Source organism: Hipposideros armiger, unplaced genomic scaffold (assembly GCF_001890085.2).
Source record: "Hipposideros armiger isolate ML-2016 unplaced genomic scaffold, ASM189008v1 scaffold_14, whole genome shotgun sequence".
Taxonomy (NCBI): Eukaryota; Metazoa; Chordata; class Mammalia; order Chiroptera; family Hipposideridae; genus Hipposideros; species Hipposideros armiger.
The window spans coordinates 2,293,337-2,314,732 of record NW_017731364.1 but is presented as its reverse complement, the minus strand read 5'-3'; the positions used below and the strand labels follow the sequence as shown (position 1 = coordinate 2,314,732).

At 53.5% G+C, this 21,396-nt stretch overlaps 3 protein-coding genes across 19 annotated transcripts in view; 1 reads left to right on the top strand and 2 right to left on the bottom strand.

The window, feature by feature from the left end:
- ECE2 (endothelin converting enzyme 2) overlaps nt 1-2,605 on the bottom strand; it is a 38,135-nt gene extending 35,530 nt beyond the window's left edge. The window contains exons 1-2 of one of the 2 annotated variants that reach the window (XM_019668722.1): nt 2,320-2,605; nt 1,671-1,763 (exon numbers count right to left, since the gene is read on the bottom strand). In XM_019668722.1, coding sequence (XP_019524267.1) covers nt 1,671-1,763; nt 2,320-2,515 — 289 coding nt within the window. In that variant the 5' untranslated portion in view covers nt 2,516-2,605. The remainder of the gene's footprint in view (nt 1-1,670; nt 1,764-2,319) is intronic. The other variant, XM_019668715.1, reaches the window with a different exon arrangement.
- Nucleotides 2,606-3,185: 580 nt separating this feature from the next.
- On the top strand, nt 3,186-8,794 carry ALG3 (ALG3 alpha-1,3- mannosyltransferase). 3 transcript variants are annotated; one of them, XM_019668740.1, is made up of 9 exons: nt 3,186-3,483; nt 5,151-5,250; nt 5,341-5,488; nt 5,597-5,757; nt 6,378-6,498; nt 6,918-7,123; nt 7,282-7,358; nt 7,998-8,142; nt 8,291-8,612. In XM_019668740.1, exons 1-9 carry the CDS (start codon nt 3,288-3,290, stop codon nt 8,451-8,453), a joined length of 1,317 nt encoding a protein of 438 aa, XP_019524285.1. In that variant the 5' UTR covers nt 3,186-3,287; the 3' UTR covers nt 8,454-8,612. The 3 variants fall into 3 exon arrangements, with proteins under 3 accessions (XP_019524285.1, XP_019524294.1, XP_019524278.1); XM_019668749.1 differs by having other exon boundaries at nt 3,263-3,446; XM_019668733.1 differs by having other exon boundaries at nt 3,269-3,446; nt 8,000-8,794.
- VWA5B2 (von Willebrand factor A domain containing 5B2) lies at nt 8,781-20,906 on the bottom strand. Of its 14 annotated transcripts, none has more exons than XM_019668541.1 (22): nt 20,722-20,906; nt 20,237-20,518; nt 20,043-20,151; nt 19,672-19,816; nt 19,423-19,593; nt 17,372-17,603; nt 17,047-17,204; nt 16,361-16,492; nt 16,002-16,126; nt 15,485-15,640; nt 14,943-15,053; nt 14,654-14,862; nt 14,453-14,564; nt 13,758-13,943; nt 12,509-12,680; nt 12,106-12,416; nt 11,409-11,598; nt 10,951-11,307; nt 10,031-10,168; nt 9,853-9,936; nt 9,529-9,773; nt 8,876-9,442 (listed from the first exon to the last, which is right to left on the bottom strand). In XM_019668541.1, the coding sequence occupies exons 4-22, from the start codon at nt 19,808-19,810 to the stop codon at nt 8,894-8,896; spliced, it is 3,777 nt and encodes a 1,258-aa protein (XP_019524086.1). In that variant the 5' UTR covers nt 19,811-19,816; nt 20,043-20,151; nt 20,237-20,518; nt 20,722-20,906; the 3' UTR covers nt 8,876-8,893. The 14 variants fall into 14 exon arrangements, with proteins under 14 accessions (XP_019524141.1, XP_019524131.1, XP_019524150.1 ...); XM_019668576.1 differs by having other exon boundaries at nt 20,237-20,308; nt 20,722-20,876; XM_019668596.1 differs by lacking the exon at nt 20,043-20,151 and having other exon boundaries at nt 8,781-9,442; nt 19,672-19,784; nt 20,237-20,308; nt 20,722-20,876.
- Between the last annotated feature and the right edge of the window lie 490 nt (nt 20,907-21,396).

The window sequence follows — 21,396 nt, the reverse complement described above, 5'->3', positions numbered from 1 at the left end:
AGAAAGAACCTAGTACATTCCCTAGCACCCACCGAGTAAATGCTCAACTTGTTTGTTGAGGTGGAATGTAACATAGGGTACTCCCTAAGTTGTGGGTTCTCTTTTTAGATTTTGGGAATACATAGAAAGTTTTCCTTTTTGATTTTTAGACTTTTCTCCCCTCTCTCCAAAAAAGGATATCTCCCAGTCAAGAAGATTTTAAGGCTGTATTATTCTGCCAATCACCAGCATGAAAATCACTGTGCGCTTGTTAAAAATACGGACTCCTAGGACCTACCTTGGGCTGTCCCTGGAATTATAATCTCAGGTTGGGTCCAGCATTCCAGGTGATTCTGATGCACACTAAAGCTTAAAAGACTAAGATCTATGGTAAATCTATAAATAAATGCAATGGTTTAAAAGCACAAAATCCAAGGGTTTTCACCTCTGGGGAGAAGGGGTTTGGGAGGACTACACAGAAAACCTTGAACATACCTGAGGCTTTTTATTTTGGCAGGCATTGTTTTAGTTATTTTTCATACTCACTCAATTGCCTTAAAAACCTGATAAAAAAGTACTCTTATTTTTGTTAAGACTAAGAAAATGGAGGCACAGAAACTTATGTATTTTGTTCAGGATTGTATAGCTAAGAGTCCATGATTTTGCCCATTATTCCACAGCTAAGATTACATGAGCCTAGATTCCAAAAGAATTGCCGTATTTTGTTGTGTATAATGCGCTCCCATGTATAATGACACCCATGTTTTAGGCCCAAACTTTCTGGGAAAAAAGTCTTTCGTTTTAATTTTTTTAATTCAAATTTTTACTTGTTTACATTTATATACTTGCTTTTTGTATTATAAAGGAATTTTAGCATTTATTTTATAACATTATGGTACAAGAAATTTTATGTAACAAATAATTACAAAACACAAGAACAGATACAAAGTCCAATAAATTTTATGTACCAGTAACAAATTTATGAGATATACACATCATGGAAGGCCAAGAACTCTTAGTCTTCGTCTGTAAGTTCAACAAAACTGATTATTGTATTCCAGAGTATTATTTTGCATATGAATATCATTATTGATTTCTAGAGTTACACTTTCTTTTTTAAATATGTAATTTTATTTGATGGGCGCAGCTCACAGTAGCCCATGCGATGATCAAACCAGCAACTTTGGTGTTATTAGCACCACGCTCTAACCAACTGAACTAACCGGCCATCCCTAGAGTTACACGTAAGCATAAATAAAAGAATTTAAAACACTTACATAGATACGGAATTAGTACTACGCATGTATAATGCGCATCCTTATTTTTCTCTCACAAATTCTGGGCCAAAAAAAGTGCGCATTATACACAGCAAAATACGGTAGCTGCCTCATGAGTCCAAGTTCTCAAGCTCTAGGTTATACTTCCTTCTAGTACTAGGAATGTTCTATTTTTCAAACTGAGTAGGGCATACACACACATATTAGATTTACTATTTAAACCCTACATATACTGTATTATAGATGTCTTTTATATATGAAATATTTCACTTAAACATATACATGCTTTTATAAATACCAAAATAAAAACTAATTAGAATGAAACCCATTGTTCAATCAAACTTTACTAGAGCCCCCAAGACTGGCAGTGGGAGAAAACCCCGAGGGGGCAGCTGGACCTCTCAGGAAACCCACCTTGCATCCCAATACCTGTTCCTTTCGGGGAATCGCACCAATCTCGGCTGCAATCTCCCCCTCTGACCCCAGAGGGCGCTGTCCTCACCGTCACTGCACGCGGGGCAAAGGACTAAGTTTTAATCAGAGCTTGGAAAGTGATGATAGATAAGTACGTCTAGGTGACAATAGCTCCCGGGGCCCATCAGCGCAAACAGAAAAGCGGTAGGCATTGTGCTTGAGGTGCCTGCATGTGCCTTATCCGACTTGAACTCGCAGTCCCATTTCTAGAAGTAAGTCCGAGGCTCAGAACGAGTTTATGACTTGTACTAAGTCATAGAGCCAACTAGCATTGGGACTTGAACTAATCCTCTGAGCTCTCCAATGCTCGAGGCTGCCTTCCGAGGGTAGGGAACGGGCACTGGGTCATCTACCACGCTCAGAGAGACTGTCTTTCTTCGGGGGCAGGGAGCGAACTAGGAATCGCTTGGCTCCTGTTTGCCCTGGCTAACTAAATACTGGCGAGATTCTGAAGGTACTGGATCTTGGCTCCTGACTGAGACGTCCTCTGAGAGGGGCAGACAGAGGCGAAGAAATCGGACGGGGCCTGGCCGGGACGGAGCCGGTCCAGTCAGCTCCACCTGGGCTGGGCAGCGCCAGGACTACCCACCTAGCACGAGGATGCGGTCCTCGGGCCGCAGTTCCGGGTCTAGTAGGGCACGAAAAGAGGAGAAGTCCCCGAACCACTCGTAGGGAGCAGAGTCGGCCGCGTCCCGGTAGCGTTGGTCCCAGTACTGGACCTCTCGGTACCCGCAGTTCTGCTTTGGTAACTTGGGCAGGGGTCCTGGGGCCCCCGGAGAGGCCATGCTTGCTGCTGCGGGGCCTGTAGAGGTGCCGGCCGTCACCTTTAGGAGAAGGCGTGGCCTTTGTGTCTCCGCCCACCAGTTGCAGTTGCTCAACATAAACACGTGGAACTTCCGTCTTCTGCTTAGCGCGCTTCGAAGAATCCTCCGGCTGGAAAAACAAAACAAATCACACGACTCCTCCGTCTGGGAAAACTATGCTGTCCAGACCCTGAGTCCTCCGGCTGTACTTCTTACTTACGTCTGAGAGCCATACTGGTGGTGTCAGACTCACTCGAGCTCATCACTGTCCCCTTTCATATCTTAATTTTGACCAGCTCTTTCCATTAAGGAGTAATTAATGAAAGGTTACTTTCTTCCTAGCTTCGTGCACCCGGAAGGCTCTGAGGAGTGGCAGGAAGGACGCAAAGGTTTTGCCCTCCAGGAAAGACTGACATGAACAGAGATATTCCCAACACAGGCGAAGTGCTATGCTGAGCGGGGAAAAGGGACGGGCAGAAAGGTGGTTTTTCTGGGCAAAGGTTCCATCCACCTTAGCTCCTATGTGTCCAGGGCTAAGTATATACTGAGGAGTAAGATCATTCCTGCTCGTACGGGGCGTGCAGTCCATCAGGGGAGACCGATGTAGAAGTAAATTTTAGTGGGGTAAATCAGGACTCTGGCAACTCGGGTCAGCGCTCAGTTCGTTAGGACACGCAGCGCGCGGAGCGGAACTTAAGTTCCAAAGTGTCGGGCTTCCAGGGTGGCGGGCCCACACAAGCGGCGCACCGTCAAAATGGCGGCGGGCACGCGGAAACGCGGCCGGGGGGGACCCGCTGCCCGGGCGGCGGGACTCTGCGAGCAATGGCTACGGCGCGTCTGGCAAGAGCGGCGCCTACTGCTGCTGGAGCCGCGCTACACGCTGCTGGTGGCCGCCTGCCTCTGCCTGGCGGAGGTGGGCATCACCTTCTGGGTCATTCACAGGGTGGCATGTGAGTGCGCCGAGGGGGAGGGGAGGGAAAGGGAGGGAGGGAGGGAGGTGAACCAGAATCCCCCACCTAAACCGTGACTTAGATTCGGAGCCAAATCCACCCCAGATCCACTCAGTCATCATTTGCAGACTCATATCTTTTACCCAAGTCCCAAGCCTGCTCCACAGAAAACCGAAACCCCATCGTGATCCCTATGACGGAAGGGACGACGCTAGAGATAGGCCTTCTGCCCAGAACGTACAACCTGCCAGGCTAAGAAATAAGAAAGTAAACCAACCTGGAAGTCAAAAGACCTGAGTCCGAGTTAATGTACTGCTGCTGCTGCTTGTTTCTGTTGCTTTGGACATATCACTTCCCCTGCTGGGTCTCAATTTTCTCATCTATTCAGTTTTGGGGACTTGAAAGTATTCTCAAAGATGGCATTTTGTGACTACTTGAGTCTGTTTGGCATTATTGGCGGCTTTTTTCCAGGCTGAAAACACTGGGCTTTCTTGCTAAAGATCACAAATTCAACACATTTATTTAGTGCCTATTATATGTCTAACTATGTTAGGTAGCAGGGGTACAGTGGTGAAAGACAAGCACATTTCATACTTGGGCGTGTGAGCCTGGACAAAGATAAGTTAGCAGAAAATTATAAGGCATCATATTCATCATAACAGTAGTAAGACAGAGTGATATAAAGGACACAGCAGGACACTTAAGCCAGACTTGAGGAGTCGGGGAAAGCTTCCTAGAGTCCCCTATGGAAGGTAAGAACTGGCCTGTTGAGGAAGAGAGAAAAGGGGAGGAGTGCTGTAGGCAGAAAAGGATCCTGTATAAAAAACCAGTTAAAAGGGAAAGTGGTTCTTCGGAGAAACAAATTTTTTAGAGCTGAAACATATTGTAGAACACAAGCAAGGGTAGTACTGAGAAATGAGATGGCATAAGTTGAGACCAGATCATGAAGGAGTCTGTAAGCTGCATTAAGGAGATAGTTAGCATGGTGATTAAGAATTTGGGACCCCATGAATTCTAATTTCAACTCTACCCTTCTTAGCTCGCTGATCTTAATTTCAATAATTCATAGGTTCCTCTTCTAAAAATGGGAATAATAGAGTTTGGTTTTTATCTTAAGCACCTTGGGGAATCATTGAAGGGTTTTAAGCAGAGAAACATGATATGATTTCTATTATAGGAAGAGCCCTCTGGTTGCAGTGTGGCAAATATATTGTGGTGAGGTGAAAGTGGAAGCTGGGAGCCTAATTATTTGCATCATTGAGGCTAGAGATTATGTTAGGCCCAAGTTTGATTATGGATGAGACAGTAGAGATATATAGGATGAAGAATAGGCAGGACATGGTGACTGGGGGTTGGAAATGAGAGAGAAGTAAGTATCAAAGATGTTACCCAGGTTTGTGACCTGGGCAGCTGGGAGGTTGATGGTGCCGTTCATGGAATTTCAAAAGGGGAGCAGATTTAGAGTAGGAGATTATGAGTTCAATTACAGATATGTTGAGTTTGAGATGCCTGGGTTCACCCAAAGAATGTCAGGTAGGCAGTTAGATAAGGGATTGTGATAGAAATCCTGAGAATGAGCTGGAACTCTGTGCTTTGATCAGCTGGAGTTGTAAGGGGCAGACAAGTTCTGGACCTGGAAGTAACCACACTGTCCCATCCTTTTCCAGATACAGAGATTGACTGGAAGGCCTACATGGCTGAGGTGGAGGGTGTCATCAATGGCACCTATGACTATACCCAACTGCAGGGTGACACTGGACCTCTTGTGTAAGTGGGGATAGTAGGTCCAGTGAGGATGTGAGGTGCTGACCAGGCTGGCTAGTCTGACCCAGATGCACATTTCCTCCCCTCTTCCAGGTACCCAGCTGGCTTTGTGTATATCTTTATGGGCCTATACTATGCCACTGGCCAGGGCACTGACATTCGCATGGCCCAGCACATCTTTGCTGTGCTCTATCTGACCACCTTGCTGCTTGTCTTTTTGATCTATCATCAGACCTGCAAGGTAAGTCCACACTACCAGGACCAGAGTCCCCAAACTGGGAGGGCTGGGGAGTGGGGATGGCCCAGGGTTGGTGAACTGACCTTCTTCCCCACTGTGCCCACCTCTCAGGTACCTCCCTTCGTCTTTTTCTTCATGTGCTGCGCCTCTTACCGTGTCCACTCCATCTTTGTGCTGCGACTCTTCAATGACCCAGTGGCCATGGCGTTGCTCTTCCTTAGTATCAACCTTCTGCTGGCCCAGCGCTGGGGCTGGGGCTGCTGCTGTTTCAGGTCAACATCCCTCCCTTTTGGTCCCCTTTGTTTTTGTATTTCCATCACTTTCTCCCCAATTTTCTGCAGCAGAGGGAGTAAGGGAGTGGCCAGACAATGTGGGTCAGTTAGGGCCCCATTAGGTAGTCCGATCTGTAGAAGATCTCCACCCCAACCCCCAACACACACACCGACTCTTCCCATCCTCTCTTCCTTCCAGACAGCATCTGTTGTTGGAGTTGGTCATTGAACAACCTTAATACTTAGTATACAAAGGGTGCCCCCCAAAAAGTACACACATTTTAAGAAAGGAAAAAACTGTATTAAAATTGTAATACTCAATATATACCAATAACAAAAGGTGAATACAAGTCACGTGTATACATTTTTTTGGCACACCCCACTCCCACCCCCACCCCGTTTATTTGCTCATTCAGTCTGGTCATAGAGACTCGGTGTCTGCTTCCTACCCCCAGCCTCTTGCCAGGCTACCTTACCCTCCCTCCTGCAGTTCTGAGTGTGGGCCCCATCCCGGAGCTTGCTGGTCAGGGAGGGGAGGAGTTGTTGTGATGGGGGGGTGCATCTTGGGGTGGGCACCTGGCCCTGGAGCTGATCTCCACCCTCTCTTCTACCTCCCCTAGCCTGGCAGTCTCTGTGAAGATGAACGTGCTTCTCTTTGCCCCTGGGTTACTATTCCTTCTCCTCACACAATTTGGCCTCCGTGGGGCCCTCCCCAAGCTGGGCATCTGTGCTGTCCTACAGGTACTCCTGCCCCACCCCTTCCCCTTTTTAATGAAGGGAGGCCACTCTGGCCTCTTCCAGCCTTGAGACTTCCTGAAAGCCAAGAGACAGGGCAGTGGACTGGGCAGCCACTACCTCTGGGCTTTGGTTTCTTTAGCCATAAAATAAGGGTGTTTAACTAAATGGTCTCTTAGGGCATTTCTAGCTCTGCCCATTTATGACTCGGTGAATCCAAACTTAAAACACTGTCATTACCTGCCTCCTCAGCTTCTTTGGCCCCAGTCTCTGGTCTGGAGGGTTTGGAGGGGTGGCTTTCTTGCTATTCCTAATGAGAATTAGGGAACTTCTGAGACCTACACCCTGTTCCCATTCCTCTCAGTGATTAGCATGAGGCTGGGGGTGAGCCTGGGCAGCTCTGCTGATATCACGCCCATCCTCAGGTAGTGCTGGGGCTGCCCTTCCTGCTGGAGAACCCAGTCGGTTATGTATCCCGCTCCTTTGACCTTGGCCGCCAGTTTCTCTTCCGCTGGACGGTGAACTGGCGCTTCCTCCCTGAGGCCCTCTTCCTGCATCGTGCCTTCCACCTGGCACTGTTGGCCACCCATCTCACCCTGCTCTTGCTCTTTGTTCTCTGCAGGTGGCACAGGTGAGAAGGGAGCAGTGCCTTGGGCAGAGTTGGGGAAAGAAGGAGCGAAGGGCCTGGGCTTTAGGGGCTGCTTGGGGGAGATTTTGAGCTCATGGGGGTACGTTTAGAGCTTGGCCCATGATGGGGGTTTGATAAATGTCTGAATGGCTTCTCCCCAGGACAGGGGAAGGTATCCTGTCACTGCTGAAGGATCCCTCCAAAAGGAAGGTTCCACCCCAGCCCCTCACACCCAATCATATCCTTTAAATCACGGGAAGGTAAGTCTTGCCCTCTCCAGGTGCAGATGGGGCCCCTGGTCAAGTAGCCCTGGATGGCTGGAGGCCTGGGGAGGGAAAAAGAGGCACCAGTAATAGTTACAGGGCCCATTCATAGAGCTTCTACTCTGTACCAAACACTGCGCTGAGCATTTACATATTTAAGCATATTTTATTCTTAATTCTAAATATTACTGAATGATCATTATGTGTGCTCACCCTCTGCCTAGTGCTGTGCTAAGAGATTTACACACATTCTAACATTTACAGCTTATAAGAGACCCTGATGTAGGCAGGTATTTTTATTATCCTCATTTTCAGATGGCAAACTTAGGGCTTTAAGAGATTAAGTAATTTACCAAGGTCACCCAGCTAGTAAGTGACGGACTCACTAGGCCTTACAGCCCTAGATTAATTACTGTCTCCACGTTAGATTGAGGAGCAGGTCCAGAGAGGTTAAGAAACTTGCCCAAAGGCATGCGTCTAGGAATAGCAGAGTCAGGGGGCTGTCTGACCCAAAACCTTTTGCCCCTCTGCTTTGGAACCTCTCTGCCCGCCCACACCTCCAGCCCCATCTCCTGCCCCTTCTGCTCCTGCCCTTGGCCTTGACCACTGCATACAGATAGTTTCTACCCTCTTCACCTCCAACTTCATTGGTATCTGCTTCAGCCGTTCTCTCCACTACCAGTTCTACGTCTGGTATTTCCACACGCTGCCCTACCTCCTGTGGGCCACGCCTGCACGTTGGCTCACACACCTGCTCAGGTACTGGCTGGGACACCCTGGGGGGTGGGGGAGAGGGAAGGGCTAGGGAGCTCCTCATCCCAAGGCTGTGACCATGGAGGGGCTGGGGGTGAGCTGAAGGGCTGGGGCCCAGGAACGACAAAACCTGGAGCTTATTTCTCATCTGCAGGTTGCTGGTGCTGGGGCTCATTGAGCTCTCCTGGAACACATACCCATCTACGTCCTGCAGCTCTGCTGCCCTGCACGTGTGCCATGCTGTCATTCTGTTGCAGCTGTGGTTGGGCCCCCAGCCTTTCCCCAAGACCATCCAGCACAGCAAGAAAGCCCACTGAGATCTACCTCTACCCCATTTTCAGGACCCTGATGCAGATGGACTCTGTGCCCTCCCTAATAAACTTTACCAAGTCCATTTCTGTGCAGCTTTCATGGAGGTGCCTGGACCAAGCTGTGAGGGGCATGTACACAGCAGATAAAGAACTTATTCAGGCAGTCCTAAGAGGCACTTTATTGCATAGGATTTGGGGACTGTGGCTCTCTCCCTTTCCACTGCACTGCATAGAGCTCAGAGGGGAACAGGCAGGGGGGTGGGAGGAGCAGGAGAGAGCACACGCAGGCACTTTCTGTGGGGGCAAGAGGATTCTGGGAAGGGGATGAGAAGCAGTGAGGGGTAGGCTCTCACCAACCTACCCCTTCCCAGCACCGAGAAGCCCGCCCTGGGTGGCAGTGACTTGAGTGTGTTGGGGGGGGCGCCAGCCCGAGCAGTGGGCAACCCTCACATGTTTGCAGGGCTGTAACACAACAGGTGTAGCTGCAGGTTCTGATCCCAGTGGCGCAGCAGCAGGAAGAGACCCCGGGCTGCAGCCTTGAGGGCAGCCAGGTCAAGACCGTCAGGCAAGTGCTGTGCCTGCAGCCAACAGTCGGCCTTAGCTGCTGCCAGTTCCCATTCGCCAAAGGCAGCGGCACAGCGGTGCTCCAGCCACGCGAGGGCCACTGCTGTGGCCCAGGTCCGGCCCCGCAGGTCGGCACCAACTGGCCCTTCTGCCCCCTCCGAGGCCTCAGTGTCTGAGCCCCGCCCACTGTCCACCTGGCCTGGGCCCTCAGAGCTTGAGCTGGGGGTCGGGCTGCAGGAAGCTGTGGCACTGTCACCCTGGCCAACACCAGGGCCCAGAAGGGCCCAGGGAGATGAGGCCGAAGTGGGGCTGAGGCTGGCACGGTGCACAGCAAAGGGTGAGGCACGGCACAGGCGCTCCTGTGGTATGCTCACAGCTGTACAGAAGGGTGCGTCCAGGCGGAAGGAGCCAGGCGCCTCCTGCAACCGCACCTGAGGAGAGAGGAGGTGGGGGGAGAAGTGAGCTGAGACAGCGCCCTGGGCCTGGCAACGTCACCCTCCACCTCCCGAGTCCTCACCAAGGGCAAGTAGTCGTGGTCGCTCCCTTCACTGTTGTGGTCACTGATCTGGCCCGTGTTAGGGCTGCAGAGTCTACGGCTGTCTGGGCCTCTGGCCTTCCGAAGGCCCAGGCTAAGCCTAGAGGAAGGCTTGGGGGGCAGATGATGATGACCTCTGGTGGGGGCTGCAGGGTTCCACAAAGCAGACTTGCAGTTGCCATTTTGGTCTGGGTCCCAGCCACCTGCCAGGGAGCCTCCCTGAAGTCCTGCAATGGAGCTAATCAGTGCCAGTGGTGGTTCCTAAGCCCAGTTGTTCCTTACCACTTCCCCAAATTTGAGTGTTACCTTCAGAGTGGACAACTGTGGGCAGAGGAGTTGCAACTAGATGGCCCTGAGAGGCAGGAGGGGTACCTGGAGGCTCGGCTGGCTCTGCAGGGGCACAGAAGATGGCTGAGGTTTGTATGAGAGGGTGGCCAGTGAGGTGAGGACTAGCACCTGAGAGGTCACTAGGGAGGGATCCTACCTGAGCTCCGCACCTGCAGGGCTGAGGGCAGGACCTCCCTTGTGGTAGCGTCCACAGCTACAGGGCAGGTGAAGCAGGAGGGGGCAGAGCTGACCTTGCTTGTCTGAAGGGCTCGGAGCCAGGACCTCCGGGCATGGCCTGTAAACCCATGAAGCAGTATGCTGAACAGGAGGGGGTGCACTCCCATCATCCACCCTCTATAGAGGGCTTCATAGAAAAAAATCTCAGTGCTCCCCATAGCTTCTCCCTCTGTCCATTTTTGAACAGAGTGGAGTTATTTCTCACGGTCAGGACAAGCTCAGACTCCCCAACTTTGACAAGAAGTGGTTAGGCAGAAACTGTCAACTCATAGCAAGGCTAGGACCCCTGGCCACCCAGAAATTCAACATCCTGGACACCATGAAGGAAGCATTGACTGGTGCCTTTTCTATCCACTCATTTCAGCACTGCCAATAAAACTTTCTGTGATGACAGAAATGTTCTATAGATCTGCATGATCCCATATAGTAGCCACTAGTCACATGTGACTGTTAAGCACTTGAAGTGTGGCTAGTGCAACTGACGAACTGAAATTTTAACTATGATTTTAAGTCTTCCTGAATGACATTTTTTTAATGTTATGGGCATTGTGCCTCATTACAAGATCGCATTTTCCTCTGTTGGCTGCTAAGAAGCTTGCCAATTTTGGGTCCCATGTTTGCAAAGGCACATAACCTCATGGTGTGCATCTTTAATAAAACCTCATTACCCCTTTCATTTTATTATCCTTTTTTCCCCATTGCCCTGCTTAATTTTTTTTTATTGTCAATGTGGGTGAGCCACCTCAAATTGTGAGCAAGGTGAGGTATAGAGTGATCAAACACACCCATACCTCTGCCACTCTGCCCCATTCAGGCTTCATGGGCCCACCAGCAACTCACCCCAGTCAGTCATGGTCTCAGCCCCTCCTCGGAAAGCCAGCTGCTCATTGTCCCGAACCACGGAAGCTGCTGTCAGCCGATGGAGTGCTTGGTCCCAAGCACCTTCTCTTTCAGGGGGTGATGAAGGCAGTGACCCATCATTCCCAGACCCCCATAGTGTCTCTAGCCCAACACCCACCTCCCAGCACACAGGCTGCTCCCCACAAAGGGCCCGGATCACCACATGGCAGCGTGGAGCCTGGGGAGGTAGTGGCATTGCAGGGGGCCCTGATTCCCTATTGGGGGGCACAGCCGTGAACAAGAAGGGTGGTTCCATCAACATGTCCCAGTCCATGGGGGCTGGAGAGAGCAGGTTTCCTGAGGAGACAATGGCAAGGACAGGGGAAGTGTGGTGCCCTGGGCTCTACTTCCCTAAGGCCTCCTTGGGGTCAGAATCCAGCTCCCTATCCAACCCTTACCGGAGTCATCCAGACCTGGTCCCAGCTGCTGCCCTGGCTCAGGGCCTGACCCATCTGGTGCTGCGCCCAGAGAGGGGTGCCGGGGATGGCTATGAACTGGGTTCACCTGGCCTGGGGGTGATGAGAGACTTCGGCCAGCCAGAGCTGCTCTGCGTTGACGGCCCAGCACCTCAGCACTTAAGGCCCCAGGCTGCATGAGAGAAGTGGGGTCCACTGGTTAAGGAATATAGAGCTCCTGGCCATCATACATACACACACACTGGTCACATGACCCTTTGTCTGAAACCCTGAATGGCTGCTCACCAGCCTTAGAAGAAAGGCCAGGCTCCTCAGGGCGCTGGCCCCCTTCCTAGAGTGATCTCACTCCATACCCTATCTCTCACTTAAGGCTGTTGCCTGTCTCTGTTCTTGTTCATGTAGTCTGCCCCCTTTGCCTGGCTCACTTCTACTTATTCTTCCGGATATGGCTCTTGCTTTCCCGACTCCCTCAGACAGGGTTAGTCACTTGGACTCTGAGCCCCCATAACACCATGTCCCTGGGCTCATCACTCTAGTTGGATGGTATCTTCATTATAAATTTATCCATCTAGCTCTTCAGCTAGATTTAATAGTAACCACTGCACAATGTGTGGCTTACAGCAGATGGTCAACAAATGTCTGCTGGATATATGGTGAACGGACGTGGACTGCATCTCACCTTGACTGGAGCCAGTGGGGGTGGAGGCAGGGGGCAGGAGCGGGAGCCTGCAGGTTCTCCCCAGGCCAGGCTTCGGCAGCCTTGCTGAGAAGGGGGATCCAGGGGAGCACTGCCCTCCGGGGAGCCAGGGCCCTGGGAGCCAGGGGACTCACTGCTGCCTGTGGAGCCTGGGCCTGGCTCAGGGCTGGCAGAGCAGTGGGTGAGCACATACTGCTCCCGGATGTATGAGGACTGGAAGATGCGGCGCCATATCGCTGTGTCAGAGGGGTTGGGTCCAGGGTCTGTGACTGGGTCTGTCAGAGCATCAGTACCTGATGGAGGCAGGAGAATGGACCCCAGGCCTGACTTCTCCCACTGCCCATTCCTCCTCCAGCACAGACAAACACATACACCCAACACTTACTCCGCTCCGAGTTCCCTGCAGCCCATGGGCTGAACAGCTCTCCCAACACAGTGCCTGTTCCCAGTGGCTCTGAGGTGGCAGTGGGCTCAGTGTCAGGGCTGGTGGCAGATGGCACCTCCTCTGGGGATGGAAACACAGAGCCACCCAAGCTCTGCCAGCCAGGCTCTTGGCCCTAGAGAGGCATAGTCATTGGGGGGAAAAATTGACTGTAGTTATATGCTACCTCTTTCCAAACAGGATTTAAGATGGCTAACTGCAAGAGGCAATAAAGTTAATAAACCAGAAATGAAAGCCCAGTACTAAGTAAAGAGGAAGAATTCGTGCTAACCACAGGGTTAATAGTGCAGCTGAGCTTCAGGTTTGGCCCTGAGCTTCCTGGCAACCAGGCAAAAAGGCAAACAGTCCATTATAGAGAGAGAGCGCTCATGATCAAAAAGGAGGAAGCATGCTTAGTTCCTCTAGAGCAGCGGTTCTCAACCTTTCACAGGGGTCACCTAAGACCATCGGAAAACACATATTTTCAATAGTCTTAGGAACCGAGACACCACTCCTCTATCCGTCTCCAGGCCCACATGCAGATACGCCCACATACGAGTACCTGGCAACCCCTGTGAAAGGGTCGTTCGACCCCCAAAGGGGTTGCGACCCACAGGTTGAGAACCGCTGCTCTAGAGAAAGAACACTTTTCATAATAAAAACAACTGTCATTTCTCAGACTCCTACTATGTGTCAAGTATCCTACCAGGAGCATGTATATTATGACCTCTAATTACAACAACCTTATGAAAAAAAATCAGTACGCGGAAATGGGCTCAGAGAAGTTAAGTGACTTGCCCAGAATCAAATGGCTAGTATGTGGCAGAATTGGGATCTAAGATTTCATCTAACCTGTGCTCCCTCTGTCCCTGAATGTTCCAGGAAATAATTGAGTGATGCTTTCTGAAGGGCACTGTGTGAAATAATGAGCAAGTTTTGACAAAATCTCATAGCAAATGCTGGAGCTGTTTTCGGTGTCTTTGTGCTTTAGTGACCTTTGGTAAAAGCCAAGGGCAATACACTTTACAGAACAACTCAGTAAAAGACCTCATGATGGGGCAGGCTGCAGGCACCCTGGGTGGCTCAGTGTGATCTCTGAGGAGAGCAGGGGGTAGTAGGAGAGTTTGGCACAGAAAATGGAAGAAGGGTTTGGAAGAACTTCAGGGGCTTCAGTTACTCCAGGCCCACCTCCCAAACCCCAGCCCAGGCCTACCCCAGCGGGGCAGGGCCGGAAGCCATCCACCCTGAAGAGTGAGCAGTAACTGAGCAGCTGGTCCCCAGGGTAGAGTGCTGGGATCTCCCGGGGGGTCAGCAGTGCCTCCACGGCATCAGGCACAAACCAGTCCACAGAGATGTCACTCAAAGCGGGCTCCAGTGCCTTCCGCAGAGCCTGCACCAGCTGTGAGGAATGGTCAGAGAGAGGCCATGGGAGAGAAAGAGGTGCCACACAGCTCACAGAGTGGGAAGGCTGCCCTTCCCCTGATGCCATCTTCCCAGCCTCTGACTGAGGGGAGCAGGGTCAGGCTGGGTCAGGAGGAGTGGGGGTAGGAACAAGCAAGGGGACTGGGCTTGGTCTGTCTCCTAGCCTGAGCTGTGCCACATGGATGAGGCAAAATTTATCAAAGATATGACTCAGTACCAGGACACAACTGAGAATAATATTTGGGGGAGGGGGGTTCAGAGGCTGTGCCCCCCCATCTTTAGGCTCCTGAAGCACCCCACAGCAGCAGCAGCAGCAGCAGCTCCTCCCCTTTGGCATCTCAAGGGAGAGTAGGGATCGAAATGGGGGAGAAGTCTTGGTCTGGGTGCTAGGAAGCCCCGCGACCTGATTGGGTTCTGTCTCAGACTCCGTGTAACTTGGGAGAAGGGCTTCCAGGGGCGGAAAACAGGCCCCAGGCTCAAGCTCACCATGGGCTGCAGCCTCTCCCCAGGCCTCAGGAAGTAGGCTTGGCCCCGGCTGAGGGCAGACAAACCCTGGAGCAGCTGGTGGCAGGCAGGCCCTAGCCCAAAGGAGAAGCACCTGATGAAGGAAGGGAAGCAGCCGTGACGTTCAGAAGAAGCCTCTTGGTGGGGGTCAATCTCAGGCTCCTGTCTCTGCACATCCCATACCTGGCTGCTCCCCTGTGCCACCTCATGAGCTCCAGAGTTTGGTGGGTAGTGGCAGCCATGGGTGATGCAGCAGTGAGCAGGAACAGCTGCCGAGGGTGGGCCCTGTGCTGGGGCTGCCTCATGGCCCAGTCCAGCACAGCCAGCACATCTGGGGGACCGCCTGCAGCCTGCAATGTCTCGATGTTCTCACAGATCAGCTGCACAGTGTCCTGGAGAGAAAAGGCGCAGGCTGGGCCATGCGGGGCTACAATATCTCCACTAGGCCTTCAAATCCCTGGACCACACTCACATCACTGCAAAGCCGGCTCTCAGGGAAGAGGGGCTGCACTACTGTGCCAAACGTTGCCAAGTTGATGAGCGTCTGGGATGGGAGTGACTTCACAGCCAAAACAATGGCATCCTGGGGAGAGCAGGGATGGCAGCATGAGGCAGGCCCTACGAGCCTTGGTAGAGAGGAAGGAACACCAGATTGCCTGACTTCTCCAGGCTGTATGTAGAATGAGGGTCTGGATCAAGTAACCTGGGAGAAGCCCTGTATGTGTGAGGCTGTGTGGGAGAAACTCTGTGAGCGAGAACCTGGGACTGTGAGGGAGATTCTCAGTTTGTGTGAGAGGCATTTGTGCATGTGACTCTGGACGTGTATACGGTACTTGGGTTTCGGATTAGGTGTGACTTAATGTAACTTTATGTATGAGAGAGGCTCTTGAAATCTGAGAGAGACATGTCTGTGTGAGTATGAGAAAGAGAATGCGTGTGCGCTCACACTGAAGCCCACCTCAGACTGCTGTCCCACCCAGCCCCTAGTCGTGCCCACACTGTGCCCCCACAGGCCTTGTGCGCTACACTGCTGCCATCCAACAGGAAAAGGAACTCCCTGGTAGCTGTGCCCAGGTGTCCAGGCTTGGCACTCAGGTCCGGGCAGAAGCTCAGCACCAGCACCGGGTTCAGCAGGATGTCCTTATGGAAGCGTCGCTGCAGGAACCACACCTGAACATGGGACCCCAGAGTCACTCTGGGCCAGGCTTTGTACAACTCCAACCTGGCTGGCAGTGGGACCCAGCCCTGGAGCCACCCAGAGGAGGCACCTTTTTGTAGTCATTTGAATAAAGGCAAGAGTAGAGGCAGGTGGCTGTCCTCTGCCTATGTCAGACTTAGTCCCCATTCTCTAAGACACACCCCGAGAGACTTGCATGGGCCCTCCTGTGACAATACTCATCAGCCCACTGGGATGGAGGTGGCAGCTACTGAGAGGTCTTACTGGGAGCAGAGGCACCCCACCCATCCCAACATGAGCCTGTTCGCCTGTTCCTCATACACAAATGCAGCTCAGGCCCCCAGGTGGCTATACCTGCCGGTCCCCATCACTGTCCCTTCGCCGTAGCCTCTGGAAATCCCGGCGGGCCCTCACCCGGGCCTCATATTCGGCTGAGCTCAGGCTGCCGGCCTCCAGCATTAGGTGTGGCTGGTGGGGCTCTGGGGAAGAGGGGACACAGCTCCATCAGAGAAATCCCGGTCTCTGGACCCCAACTACCCAGCCCCACTGTTTTGGGAAGCCCTTGCAGGTCCAGCCTCCCTGTAGCACCGGGCCCACCCTCACAGATGACTTGGTCCACCTGGCTCGGGGCCCAGAAATCTGTTTGAAAAAATGCTGCCCAGGTGGTCCTGAAGCAGGTCAGAGCTGGCCCACTGTGCTCCCCAGTGTCTCACCACTAGGGTGCAGCAGGATCTCCAAGGCCCTGTCGCAGCGGTGACCCTCTGCCAGTGTGACACAGATGGTGGCTGCAGAGCTGGCATGAGGGGGGGCATCTGCCCGCAGAGCATGAGAGGGGCTCTCCAGGCCTGAGGGACAGAGAGGCAAGGAGGCGTGATGGTTGCACCACCCCAAGTCAGCACTAAGGGCATAAACATCACCTTCCCAGACAACAGTGTGTGTGGGGGTGGGGTGGGGTGGGGTGGGGCAAGGATCACAACTGATTTAGCTCTGTTCTCACAGCCTTATCTATAAGGTTGGATGGACAAGGGGGATTTGCCTGCTTTTCATGGGCTGGAAGGCAGATTCCCAGCTCTGTTTCTGGTTGGTCAAAGCGTTAGATATCAACCAGTTGCTGATTTAGCATCCTTCCCCATCTTTTGTACAAGGAAACACCATTTCATCACTTGGACTGGTCTCATTGTAAGCCTCTCTCCTCCCATTGGTGAGTAGAGTGGGATATAAAAAATGACACTGACAAACCTAAGGGTGTGTGTGTTATGTAGAAGTGGATGGAGGGTGCGCCTACTGTGAGACGGGAGGTTCCTAAGTCTTAGGTCCCTGTCTTCTTTTTGTCCTGTGTTCCTCCCACCCCGAGCCTTGAATTATTTCCCAGTCAGCTCACACTGGGTGGGGCACCCACCTGCCAGCAGGCATGGCCCAGTCACCAGCATCTCGAAGGAGAAGGTGTATGGGGCAGGGCAGCGGGCAGGGCCTAAGAACACATCCGGAGGAGCAGCTGGCTCCTCCCAGGCCAACCCTTCCTCCTCAGGGCTGCCCACCCCGAAGCAGCTCGTAGGGCTGGAAGGGAGCATGAGGAGAGTCACCGGGCCACTACCAAGGCCCCTAGCCCCTCTGGCTGACTGGCCCCAGCCTTTCTCCACCCTTCCCATCCCCTGGGAACCCTGCCAAAGCCCCCTCACCCGCACTAGACCCAGAGAAGCCGAGGGAGGGACGAAGAGAATCACCATAGGCCCAACCTGTCGTCACAGAGCCCCGGAGGTCTGGGGGGGGCTGGTGGACCTGACGGGGCCAGCGGGGTGAGCACGGAGGGCAGAGCCACGCGCAGCACCCCATCAGGCCTTGAGGGCAGCTCCTGGCTGCTGCACAGGGTCACTGTCATGGTGCCGGCCGCGGCGATGAGACCAGTGGGCAGCACCAGTGTGGACCGGGCCTGGGCCAGATCCAAGACAAGGTGACCTATGATGAGTGAGATAAGGGATCAGAGGGGGCTGGAAGCAGAAGAGATGGGGGAAGATAGCAGTGGCAGCAGGTATTGAGTCGGGGGAGTTTTGGCAAGGAGGACTTTGTGTGGTTGGAGAGACAAACATTGATGATGCAGGATGGAGACACGAGGTGAATGACAGTAGAAAGAGAGGCAGATGGTAAAAGGATCTGGCTGTCATCAGGAAAGGGAGCAGTGACAACACTGCTAACGGAGGGCTGAGGAAAACAGGGCATGTCCATACCACCCCAAGATCCTCTTTTCCTCTGCTCCTCTTTTCCTGTCTGCACCTATCCAATCAGCCCTTGGGCATCATCTTTCTAAAGGACCTTCCCTTGTGGACTGACATCTCCCATAGCCTGGAACCCACCCTATTCACAAATTCCCTGTTCATGAATAGTTAGGGGTTCCCCACTGCCTACTAGTAATGGTTCTAGAATTTTCTCCCTAAGAGGAGTCTAGAAGCAGTAATCTGCTTGAAAGCTGACTAGATGACATAAAGCAACATTTGCGTTACAAGCACACACCGTTTTACTTAGATCACAGGTTTAACTGGGGACTGATGGAGTCGTGGAGATCACCACTGCTGTTAAAGGAAAAATGGCCAGGTGTATACAGTGGCAGTCAAGGCCCTACATGGTCTGGCCCCAGCCTACCTTTACAGCCCTACTCTACCTCACTTCCCCACAAGAAAGAGTGGATAATCATTAATCCACGCTTTTGAGAAATACTTGCTGAAAAAATGAAGGGAAGAAAAAGATGGAAGGAAAGAAGGAAGGTAAGAAGACAGAAAAGGGCTTCCTTCCCAGCCTGCTGAGGCTTGGGGACAGCCTGTTACAATGGAGAAAGAACAGTTTGAGTCTTGGCTCTGTGGCTTCTAACTGTCCTTTGGTAACTCTCGTGTTTTGAGGAGCCTCAGTTTTTTCATCCATAAAATGGGGGTCATAATAACTATATCTCAAAGGTTGTAGTGAGAAATAAATGAAATAACATATGCAAAGCATCCAACACCTAAGAGACCACTGCTGTTATTTTCATCACCTACTAAAGGGGGAAGGAGAACAACACTTGCATTACATCCCTCTTTGAATTTGAATGAGGTGATACCAATGACTGGGCTTTGTCAAATGTAAATCACTATACAAATGAAGTCTTTTATTATCATCATCCTGTACAACTTACTTCTGAACCTTTGCTGACACGATTCTCCCTGCCTCCTTGCCACTTCCCCACCTCCTACCCTTCCTTTCAGTCCAATGCTGGCCCCATTCCCCTCTGGAACATTCCTCACTATGGCCTTTAACTACCTGCTGGGCTTATGCCAACTCTCAACAGAGCTGGATTCTGTCCCTCTTCTCACCGGGATGGTAAATTCCATGTGCAGGAATCAAACGAATGTACAAATAAATAAATGAGAGAATGAAGTGGGAGCCACAAAACCTAGCACAGGGGTGGGATTCCGTCCTCACCCAGCACTCACTGAGCCCCTTTGTGGTGTGAGATGCTGGGACTTGGAGATGACCAACACCCTGTCCCAGGCTCAGGAGCTAATGCTCCAAAGGGGGGACAGGTGTGACTGCCTGCTGTGTCTGTCTCCCTGGCTGAAAACCTTGGGTCAGGCCTAGTTCACAGTCCCCCAGCACCTGGCGTGCACTGTCAGGTGCCCAGTCCACAACTGTTGAATAAAGGGATGAATCAATGAATTTAAAAAATAAGTGGCTGGAGGGAGGAGGGGCAGGACGCTGGTTTGGGGGGTGGGGGTGGGAGCGGCGGAGAGGGGCGCCCTGGACTTACCCTGCGCGCAGCGGCGGGGCGTCGAGGCCCCCAACCCGGGACCCAGGGCGCCGCAGCAAGCGGCCTGCGAGCGGCGCCGGCTCTGCAGCTGGAAGGAGACGCGCCGTCCGGCCGCCTCCGCTTCGAAGCCCGATACCACTTCGGCCTCGGCCAGCGGGTACACAAACACGCCTGGGGCGGAGGGCACAGGCGGTGTCGGACCTCGTCGGCACCCACTCCCCACCACCTCGCGCCCATGCCGGGCCTCACCGTCCACTGGCTGCGGCTGCGGGTTGTGGTAGGTGAGCCGGGCCCGCAGGCTGAGGCAGGGTCCGTTGGCGCAGGCCCGAACCCAAGAATCCGTGAGGGTCAGCGGCGTCCAGCTGGAGGGACAATACAGGCCGGGCATGGTGCCCTAGGGGAGGGTGCTCGATGAAGAAGTGCGCAGGGTGAGCCCAGGGCAACCCACCCGCGCTCCGGAAAGCCCACCGGGAGAATCTAACTCTGGCTGGAGGACGGGACCTGCAGGGAGCGCAAGGCAGATCCCAGGCTCAGGCCCCGCTGACTGGTGGCGAGGGGAAGGAGGAAAGAAAGCAGGGAAGGTGCGGGGGGATGGCGACACCTGCATCCTCTCCCGTTACCTGGGAAGCCAGGGGGGTGCTCAGCTCCCGGCAGTGCGGGGACTCGGGAAGAGGAGGGTTAATGATTAACTGGCTCTCCGGGCGCCCAGCAGTCCCGCTGCCAGCTCCCCTAGGGGCGCGCGGGGTGGGGGAATGGGGGGGAGTGTCACAGCTGTTCCATCGCCCGCTCCCGGGCCTCACCGCCACCCCCGTACCTGCCGGCCCCCCGGGGCTCCCCGCGGCTGCCAGCTGTCGGAAGTGGCGCAGGTGGAGAGATGGAAGATGCTCTGGGTAGGGAGCAAGGGTTTAAAGGGCCAGCGTCCTCCTGGGTGCCCCTAGCCCAGCAAGGAGCAGCAGGGGCGGAGAGGGATGGGGAGCCGAAGGGCTGCAGTCTTTCTCCCGCGCCTCATCTGACCCTGGCGCTGAGATGGGCTGCAGGCGGGAGTGGAGGGGGTTGGGTCGGAAAGAACGAGATAGGGAAGCGAAAGGAAGGGGGTCTTTCGGAGGCAAGGGAGGGAGAAGTGTTGGGGTGGGGGGAGTCCATGAGATCCGTCCAGGGCACCTCTCCCCACCCTGGCAGAGCTCATCTGGGAGTGGGGGGCAGTTGCTGCAGCCGCCGCCCCTCAAAGCCGAGCTGGCAGGGGATGCTGCTGGCTGGGTCTAGGAATTGTTCCCTCCCCGCGGGCAGCCCCAGCCTCACCGTCGCGTCCTCTGCGGAGTTCTGGGCACCACGACGGGACCAGGGTTTGTGGTGCCGCCTCTGTGCCCCGGGCTGCACTCAGTCGCGGCACCTGCAGGGAACCCACTCGGGACTCGCTGCAGCCGCTCTGAGTCCGCGCAGGGGCGTCGGCCCTGCGGGTGCTAGTCCCACCCCCGTTCTGAAAGGCCGCCCCTCTGGCCCGCCTCGGCCCCGCCTGCCGCTGCGGTGGCACAGATGCTCCCCACTCCCCCAACCCCCTCCCACTTCGGGCACGGTACCGCCTCCACGCCAGTCCTGGCAGCTGGAGCCAGACAGGGCACCGCAGTGCAGGGAACGCGTCTCTGCCGCCGCACAACCCCCCATCGATGCGGGACCGAGGCCTCCGAGACCCCACCCTTTCTGTCGTTCAGGAAGTGAGGCATCCTGCACATGTAGCAGAGCAGCTCTGTCTGCAGCCCCCCAGCACTGCGGCGACCAAAAATACCCCAATATCACCACCTCCCACCCAGGCCTGGCTAGGCTCCCCATCACTGTAGTGACCCTCCCTCATCACTGCAGCGAACCCCAGAGCCCTCTCACAGTTGGACACCCCACGCTTCAAGAAGCCAGCTCCCTTCTTTTGCAAAGTGCTCCTTCATCACTGCAGAAACCTTCCCCATCACTGCAGGGTATCTT